This window comes from Chiloscyllium plagiosum, unplaced genomic scaffold (assembly GCF_037043375.1).
Source record: "Chiloscyllium plagiosum isolate Xiang-an unplaced genomic scaffold, Cpla_swu_hap1 HiC_scaffold_1, whole genome shotgun sequence".
NCBI classification, from domain to species: domain Eukaryota; kingdom Metazoa; phylum Chordata; class Chondrichthyes; order Orectolobiformes; family Hemiscylliidae; genus Chiloscyllium; species Chiloscyllium plagiosum.
In genome coordinates, this window is record NW_028270139.1 from 30,685,897 (window position 1) to 30,695,867 (window position 9,971).

At 40.0% G+C, this 9,971-nt stretch overlaps 1 protein-coding gene across 2 annotated transcripts in view; it reads left to right on the top strand.

Moving 5' to 3' along the window:
• The window catches only part of LOC122553126 (ubiquitin carboxyl-terminal hydrolase 53-like), a 98,090-nt gene that overhangs the window by 35,812 nt on the left and 52,307 nt on the right, over nt 1-9,971 (top strand). For both annotated transcript variants that reach the window (XM_043696686.2, XM_087985777.1), the window contains 3 exons: nt 1,792-1,941; nt 3,194-3,356; nt 5,237-5,407. In XM_043696686.2, coding sequence (XP_043552621.2) covers nt 1,792-1,941; nt 3,194-3,356; nt 5,237-5,407 — 484 coding nt within the window. The remainder of the gene's footprint in view (nt 1-1,791; nt 1,942-3,193; nt 3,357-5,236; nt 5,408-9,971) is intronic.

Genomic DNA, 9,971 nt, shown 5'->3' on the forward strand with positions numbered 1-9,971 from the left:
TCTGCTTTCCTCAACACGATTGTATTGAAATCATTAGTTGTGTCAGTGAAAGATTAAAGACCCAATCTTAAGTCTAAACATATCTACAAGAAAATATTACTTTTCACCTTTTACTCTTATACTATAGCTCATATCCATACCAATCAATAAAGACATTTCAAAGTAGAAACGCCATTGTAAGGTTTTAGATTAGATTACATTACAGTGTGGAAACAGGCCCTTCAGCCCAACAACTCCACACTGACCCGCCGAACTGCAACCCACCCATACCCCTACATTTACCCCTATACCTAACACTACGGGCAATTTAGCATGGCCAATTCACCTGACCTGCACATCTTTGGACTGTGGGAGGAAACCGGAGCACCTGGAGGAAACCCACGCAGACACGTGCAAACTCCACACAGACAGTTGCCTGAGGTGGGAATTGAACCCGGGTCTCTGGCGCTGTGAGGTAACAGTGCTAACCACTGTGCCACCGGGCCGCCCACACGGTGGTGTTGTTGAGAAAGCTGAATCTTTATTGCTGAAATGTTTTCTTACTGTTTCAAATAATTCTTGTATGGTCTGACTTTTTTTTTTCTTTTATTTGCAATAAACTTTGTCATTTTGTTAGGAGTACATTGGCAGCCTCTTGTGAGTATCTTCCTCTGACTGACCACCACAGGCTGTTCTTTCCATGTGGCTAAGAATGATGAAGGCAAAAGCAATGTTAACATTCATTTCAAGGGCGAGAATACATGAGCAGGAATATACTCCTGAGACTGTATAAGGCTCTGGTCAAACCACATTTGGAATATAATGTGCACTTGCAGGCCCTATTTCTAAGGAAGCATGTGCTAGTCTTGTCGGAGGTCCAGAGGAGGTCTTCAAGAAGGATTAAGGGCTTGTCATATTAGGAGTAGTTGAGTCTGGGTCTGTACTTGATTTGAGTTTCGAAGAATGTGGGGAGGATTTACTCATGGAAACATACAAAATACTGAGACGTCTGGGTGGTGATGATGAAGCCACTGGTAAGGGGATAACCCTTTTGGACTGAGTTGAGTTTCTTCAGCTAGAAGGTGGTAAATCTGTGGAACACATTGCCACTGAAGTTTGTGGAGGTCATGTCAGTGAGTGTATTTAAGTCATAAATAGTTTTACACTTGATTAGTCAGGGAATTGGAAGTTATGGGGAGAAGGCAAGCGGATACAGTTGAGAAACGTATCAGCTATGGTCAAATGGCAGAACAGACTCCATTGGTTGAGTGGCCTAATTCTGCTCTTTCATCTGATGGTCTAATGGACTTAATTCAGTAATCTGATCATTCATGCTTTCAGCTGTAAACATAATTAAATTCACCCTGCATTTTCAGTTTGTCTCCATTTTAATGGTCAAAATATAGTCAAAAGACTCCATGCACATTATAGCAGAATTTCTTGCCTTAATAAAGTTTTTCTGCTAAAAGGAATATTCAGACTAGACTTATAGAAATAACCTGAAAGATGTGAAGGACAGCCATTGGGAAGTGTATTACATTGTTAAAAGAAAGTAACTTCATGCTTTTCATAGCATTTGATTTAATAGTTACAAGGTTTATGTATTTAAATTTGATTGATGAGATGTATATGGTTTATCCCTAATATGTAACATGGGTAGAGAGAAAGAAGTTATTTTGTGAGAAGTCTGACAGTGTAGTGATATTCCTTTTAAGAGGAAATAAAGTATAAAACTTGACAATTAAATTGTGACTTGTAGTTGCATATTGTAAGCAATGTCCAAGTTTCATTCATGTGCTTTTTTTTTGAAAGCTTTTCTTCCAGGCAACTGATGAACGGGCAAAGAGAAGTGAATTAATCCTTGTTGGGATGGTATGCTATTCCAGCAGACACTATTGTACCTTTGCCTTTCATACTAAAAGCTCCAAGTGGATATTCTTTGATGATGCTACTGTTAAAGAGGTGAGCTTTAAATTAGTAATTAGTGCATTCAATTTGTTGGTGCATATGTTGGTGCATTCAATTTGTACCATGCATCATTTTGGTCATTGGAATCACAAATAAAAATGATAAGGGAGATTTTAAAATCCTTTTTGGACAGAATATGGGAACAAGAGTGTGTGAGCATGTGAAATTTATTGATGGGGGGGAAAAAAATTGATCCCTTGAGTCTCCTTCAAAAATTTGGATTCAGTAAGAGACCATGATATGGAAAAGGCCATGCTTGAGGTCATACACATAATGTAGTCACTAATAAATCTCTTGCATAATTTATGAGGAACTTTTCTCATTGATAGTATTTAGAATGTGGTATTTGCTACTATAAGGAGTAGTTGATATGGATAGAATGGATTAAGTGAAAGTTGGATAACCATACGATTCATGTCACGGTCACTGAATTAATTACGTGGACAATCACAAAGTGAAGAACCGCAGGTCCGTCATGCAAGTTTGTGATGTTATTGCAATAACTCTTCCTGATTGACCTGTGTTTCAATTTAGTGCCCCTGAGCTATACTTACTACAAAGATTTCTGACACTTTGTTTTAACTAAAATAGGAATAGCTATTTATTACCTATCAAAAGTACTTTACAAACTTCTAAGAATGGCAATCATACAAACTCTTAAAATCTCTAACTACCCAGACTATTGGTTTAAAATCCCCCTTCTCTCCCCTCAACCGGTGCTTAAACCTGACAGACAAGACAACAGGTTAGTAGTGAACATCAAATATTAGATTAAAGAAAGAAACAGAGAGTGATGGTAAGCCACATGTGTTTGAATCTTAGGCTAGCTGTTCTGATTTCTGAATGTGCTAAACCCCTCTGAGCCGCTCTATGACAGTTTGAAGAAAGCTGAAACCTTTTGAAAGAGGTGCTGAATTGGGTTGGTTCTTCCTTCTGTGCAGTCTCCTTGTGGTAACCTACCTGTCGGTCACTCTTAGAAAAACAAACTTCCAGTTGACCTTTGCTACTCCAGTCATAGTTATCTGTTCTTTGCTCCAAGTAGGGACCCTGTGGTTCCCTATCAATCGAGCACTCATGGTGTTTTCAATACTCAAGTCCTACCTGTTGACTCCCACACATGGCTGATGCAGAGTTTAGCGTTACAACTGCAGCTGTTCAGTTAAAAGCTACATTACAGCTAGATCTGTTATGTATTATTTATAAATGGCATTTTAGTTTTTTTTAAAAAACAATGTTCACCTATTAGGTTGGATCAAAGTGGAAAGATGTGCTGTCCAAGTGTGTTCGAGGTCACTTCCAACCCCTGCTCTTGTTTTACGCTAATCCCAATGGTTTGCCAGTCAATACTGAAGATGTACCAATTCCCAACCAACAGTCTGCTCACTGTAGAACAGATGGAGAGGATTCAGGTGAGTTTTACACCTTTTTAAAAACAAATGACTAGCTTTTATAAGCACGGTGGCTCTGTGGTTAGCACTGCAACCTTGCAGCACCAGGGTCCCAGGTTCGTTTCCAGCCTCGGACGACTGCCTGTGTGGAGTTTGCATGTTCTCCCCGTGGGTTTCCTCCCACAGTCCAAAGGTGTGCAGGTCAGGTGAATTGGCCATGCTAAATTGCCCATAGTGTTAGGTGCATTAGTCAGAGGAAATGGGTCTGGGTGGGTTACTCTTTGGAGGGTCAGTGTGGACTTGTTGGGCCGAAGGGCCTATTTCCACACTGGAGAATCTTAAACAAAAAAGAATCTTTAATAATTTTTTAGATTCTATTTGTAGTTCATCACCGTTTACCGATCATTTATTTTATGTTGTGGCTTAATTTGCAAATGTATTTACCTTTGAGCAAGTGTTTGTTTGTTAAATGCCTGCTTAAATTTGTGATTGTACTCTTACCTCTGAGCTAAAGGACCTTGTCCACTCCAGAACTTAAAGCCAGTGCTTCAGTGTGGTCCCTATTAAGTGCTGCAGTTTTAGAAATATCATATTTTTTTAAACCAAAGTCCAGCGTCCATTGTAGGTTGATGTAATGTATCCAATGCAACCTTTCTAAAGAAGAGCAGCATTTTTTTTTTCAGTTTCCTGTCCAATATGTAAACATCACCAGCAAAACAAATTTATTGGTTATTCATTTCATTGTTTATCTTTGTCCAAATCAAAAACCTCTGCTTTACTTGAAATAGAAAGCTCAATTTAAAAAAGGGTTGTGTGCAGAATATTTTATCAATATATTTTGTGGCACAATTGGCATTGGGCAAGCACGTGGCCCCAGGAAGAGAAGAGTTTTTGATTTTTAACAAAGCAATACTCATCTAACAGAGAACAAGGAAAATAGATGAACAAGTTCCTTGCAAATGAAATTCTAATTTGAGGCTGAAGAAGTTCAGGGACTGCTGTCTTTGGGGGTTGAGTGAATTTGATGTTATTGTAATCAACATTCAAATGGGTAATTTATGTTAGAGAGGCTTTTTCCTTAAAGAATTACATTTGCATGTTATCACATCTCAAGGCATCTTGCACAGAGAGAATTACTTGAGTTACAGATACAGTGACAACTGTTGGTTTGTCTATATAGTGCTGCATCCCCATTTTAAAAACAAAAATTAACATTTCTTACTGACTTGCATCTGTTGTTTTATGCCAGTTCAAATATGTTGGTATATAGGGAATTAATACTTTCCTTGTGCTGTGGCTTCAGTTTTAATGGAGCAGACATGATTATTGAGGTTAATGAGTTACTCTATTTCTGCTTCTGTGAGAGTTCAAAGATACCATATATAAACACAAATTCAGAAGTGATGTTACATGTGAGTGCATCAGCCAGAAGTGTGGTGCTGTGATAGCATTTCTCTCTCTGAGCCAGGAGTTTCATGTTCAAGTTCCACCTGCTCCACCTCTGAGCTGATTGATTAGATCATAGCAATTAAGGAGTTGATGTGAATGAAATAGAAATTCATGAGGTGTGTATAATTTGCTGAGGTTGATTTTCACTGTCTTTGTCTGGTGTCAACAGAGCAGTAGTTGCTTCAAGTTGGGGCCAGAAGCCTTGCGTATCATTTCATTAATGCTGACAATGTTGGTGAAAAATCCAGATGTGACTTTTCATGGGGACATTTGTCTGTAGATTTACGCAGGACTTAAGATAGGGCCTGTTTCTCTGGTAAATTTTCATTTATCTGTTCTAGTGGATTTACAAGTGTCTCACTATTTTCTTTAAAGCTTTTATGTCTTGCACGTAAGATTGCTTTTTTTCTTGCATCAAAACTGAAATTATTTCTACATATTTTATCTATTAGAAAAAGAAATGCAAATGTCTGCTGCCAGATTGACTGACCATGTAAGGGAAAGCGGAACCGAAGGACATTTGTCAAAAACCAGTAATCAGGAAATGCCTCCAAAACAACCGTCTAATACTAAGGGAGGTTTCCAGAGGGGTTTTATTCAAGATAGTAGAGGTCGAGGGCTAAGTAAGTATAATTTATTTATAATGGTACTATTTATATAAAACTTTAATAATCTGGCAGCCCTGCCTCTATTTTCATTAACAATTTTGCAGCACTACAAAGCTAATTTGTTTCTACTTCCCCAAAATCTGCAGCATAAGCGTACAGATTCTGTAGTATTTGGAGATTGCTTGCCAAGCTGATAGTTTTACTTCATGGGGGTTATAAAATGTACATTCTTAAATACAATTTATAATTTTTAGCCTTAAATACTGTTGAGCAGTTTCAATTGGCCTCACTGGCTGCTTATTCTACGAAATGTAACTAGTAGGTGACCAGTGGATGTGATTTGGTTAGTGACCAGTGGGAATCGAGTATGGTTCATGCTACCTATTGTCCAGCAGTCTACTAATTTGTTAGTTGCGATTTATTCACCTTCATGCATTTTGCAGTTTCAGGCTTCATGACTATATATACTGGATCCAACTCTCCAGATACTTCTGAAGAAAGGTCGCTGGACCCGAAATGTTAACTCTGCTTTCTGTCCACAGATGCTGAGTTTTTTCAGCAATTTATTTTTTCTGATTTCCTGCATCTGCTGTTCTTTTTCTCTATATATTTTAATTTGTTACTTACAGATATTACTAGTCCCCTTATTTACAGTGTATGTTCTGGTGATTGTTAAATATGATGTTGGCAAACAAGTGTTGAAGTTGCAAAATTTTATACAGTAATCGTAACATAGCCAAAAGACCTTGGACCCAATTAACGTTTTGTTGGTGTTTATCTTTCACATGAACTGTTATGTTTCATTATTTCTTCCGTCATCATCCATGTATTTGACCTGCTCTCAAACGTTAACATGGTCACAACTTCAATCACTAACCTGATGTTAAATTCTAGTCTTTCACCTTCAGTTTAAAAGAAAGTTTGCTCTCTTTCCTAACTCCTGCACATAATGTTTAATATTTGTTCCACACACTGGATGCTTGAAATGCTGGTAATGGTCTTCTTTTATATTCTGTCCCATCCTTTTATAATGTTTAACGTTAAGAATCGTATAACCTTTAATATTTTTGTCAAGTGAAATCATCCCTGACAACAAATTTTTTTTATTCATAAATGTCTCTTCATGTCAAGCCATATCTTGTGAATGCACATTATGCCCCCTCTATGTTTCAAGAACTGGGGGAAAATGGCATGATGGTAATGTTGCAAGACTAGTAACCCAGAGACCCAGTTAATATTCTGAGGACCTGAGTTTGAATCCCATTAAAGCAGATGTTGAATTTGAAATCAGTCAAAATATTCAAGTAAAAATCCAATTAAGTCTGTTGTTTAAAAAAAAAAAATTGGTTTACTAATTCCCTTAATGAAAGGAAGATTGTTATCCTTACCGGGCCTGTTCCAGGCCCACACTCCATAACCACAGCACTGTAGTTGATTGCTAAACAGCCTCTGAAATGGTCTAGCAAGCCACTCACTTGTATCAAACCGATTAAAAAGTATATTTTTTAAAAAAGTTACACCACCTGGGATTTGTGCATGCCCTAGTAACTGCATCAACCTTGTTGACCCTGCAAAGAGCTCGTTACTAATATCTGCTGACTAATGCTAAAAGTGAGAGCGCATTCTCACAGACTAGTATGACTATGTCCCAACCAACACTATCACCATCCATGGGTATGTCGAGGGCAGACATAGTGATGTGTGTTCAGGAGGAAATTAACAAGAGTTCTCAACATTAAGTCAAACGTGACACACAAACCTGCTGATTACCATGTACAGCTTACACCCCCCACCCCCAGATGACGACTAAGTACTCCTCATTGAAAACCACTTAGAATCATAGAATCCTGACAGTGTGGAAATGGTCCCTTAGGCCCCACAAGGCTGCACCGACCCTCTGAAGAGTAACCCACCTAGATGCATTTCTCTGCCCTATTATCCTACATTTAGTCCTGACTAATGCACCTAACGTACATGTCCCTGAACACATGGGCAATTTAGCATGTCCAATTCACCTAACCTGCACACCTTTGGATTGTGGGAGGAAACCCACGCTGACACAAAGAATGTGCAAACTCCCCACACAGTCACCTGAGGCTGGAATTGAACCTGTGTCCTTGGTGCTGTGAGGTAACAGTGCTAACCACTGAGCCATTGTACTGCCCCTTTGGAAGCCTCTGTGAGATTAAGGCAACACTGAAGATAACAAGTGTGCAGAATGTACTCTAGATGGGGCACTTCAGTTTCTAAATCTGCAACCACTTTCTTGTCGAAGGATAAGAATAGTGGGTACATGGGTACAGTATCTCCTATAAGTTTATCTCCAAACCATGCTCCATCCTGACTAAGAAATCTATCACTGTTTGTTCGGTGTTGTTAGTCAGAATCCTGGAATTACATTGCATAGTATATCTATTTGTGAAATATGGACTGCAGCAGTTTAATAAGTTTGCCACCATCTTCTCAGGGAATCTAGGGATGGGCAATAATGTGTATCTAACCAGTGACACCCAGATTCTGGGTTGTCTTCCACTCTACCATTACCAACCCTAAAACAAATGTCAACCTAATGAAGCTAAAACACAGGACTAATTGCATGTCAAACAGCATAAGCAGGAAGTGATAGAGCTAAGCAATTCTACAACTGAAAAAATTAGTTAAGTTCTCCCACCCTCTTTCTTCCAAACTAAATAGTAGTGGACTGCTCCATTAGATGATGCACCATTAATGTCTATATCCTCAATGATGAAGTCCAACACAGTGCAGAAGACGAGGCTGAAGCATTTTCAATAAGTTTTACATAGGTACTGAGTGGATGCTCATCCAGAGGTCCCCAGAATACTAAATGCCAGTCTTCAGTCAAGTTAATTTATTCTTAAGTTTGACCTCACCCAGGACCAAACAATCCTTTTTATTAGCACCACTTCCATATACGCATGCTTCCTTCCACCAAAGACACTCCATACTAGCAATGTGTAATACCTATAAAATGAACTGCTGTAATGAAGATGGTGTTTGCTGTGCTGCACTGAGAGCTTACAAGCACCTGTCATATGACTAACTAGCAGTCCTAAGAGTGTACTGGAAAATTGAAAATATGTAACATTTGCCAATGAAATAGATACCTGAGTTGGTTGCTGTTTTGACATCAAATTTAACCAATCAGTTTAAATTATGCCCCAGATTGCTAAACTCAATCGAGTTAGACTTTTATTATTTTGCCAACATCGAGCCAATGTGATGATCCAATGTTGGAGGTATAAAAAAGCCAGCAGTTAGACAGTCAGAGTAACTGCCATTGAGAAAGACCCAAGAAAAAGAAATGCTCTGTATCAAAGGTGTCTTTTTCAGATGAAACATATTTGCAGTAAAAGAAAGATGATGACCCAGGGAGATCTCAGCTGGAAGAAGGACACTGTAGATGACACCCTCTATATGGTTTTGAAATTAAGTTGATGTAATTTTAATAAGTAATTTATTGGAGCAATATTTTTTATAGACTTGGAGGCAAATAATCAGTTAAGAGAAAGGGGGGCTTAGAGTTGTGAATAGTTATTTAATTTTCACTTTGAGTTAAGGAATAAATTGAGATTATTTTGTTTAAATAGTGGAATTTGGGAGTCCTCTGTCACTCATATTTTAACATATTACGAGGCAAGGTGAGCTTTTCTGGGTGCTTGTTTTAATTAACAGAAGGGTTTAATTCAGCAAGGTTTGTTAGATAGCATCTTGTAAAACCATTACCTTTAGCATTTAAGAGGACGAGTGCAGCAGATAAGTGGCATCAGTAACACTTGCAACTTCCACTCCAAGCCGTCGACCATTCTTACTTGGAAATACTTTGCATTTCCTTCAGATTTGCTCAGTCAAATTCTGGATCTCCGTCTCTCTCCCTCCGTCTCTCTCTCCCTCCGTCTCTCTCTCCCTCCGTCTCTCTCTCCCTCCGTCTCTCTCTCCCTCCGTCTCTCTCTCCCTCCGTCTCTCTCTCCCTCCGTCTCTCTCTCCCTCCGTCTCTCTCTCCCTCCGTCTCTCTCTCCCTCCGTCTCTCTCTCCCTCCGTCTCTCTCTCCCTCCGTCTCTCTCTCCCTCCGTCTCTCTCTCCCTCCGTCTCTCTCTCCCTCCGTCTCTCTCTCCCTCCGTCTCTCTCTCCCTCCGTCTCTCTCTCCCTCCGTCTCTCTCTCCCTCCGTCTCTCTCTCCCTCCGTCTCTCTCTCCCTCCGTCTCTCTCTCCCTCCGTCTCTCTCTCCCTCCGTCTCTCTCTCCCTCCGTCTCTCTCTCCCTCCGTCTCTCTCTCCCTCCGTCTCTCTCTCCCTCCGTCTCTCTCTCCCTCCGTCTCTCTCTCCCTCCGTCTCTCTCTCCCTCCGTCTCTCTCTCCCTCCGTCTCTCTCTCCCTCCGTCTCTCTCTCCCTCCGTCTCTCTCTCCCTCCGTCTCTCTCTCTCCCTCCGTCTCTCTCTCCCTCCGTCTCTCTCTCTCCCTCCGTCTCTCTCTCCCTCCGTCTCTCTCTCTCTCTCCCTCCGTCTCTCTCTCTCCCTCCGTCTCTCTCTCTCCCTCCGTCTCTCTCTCCCTCCGTCTCTCCGTCT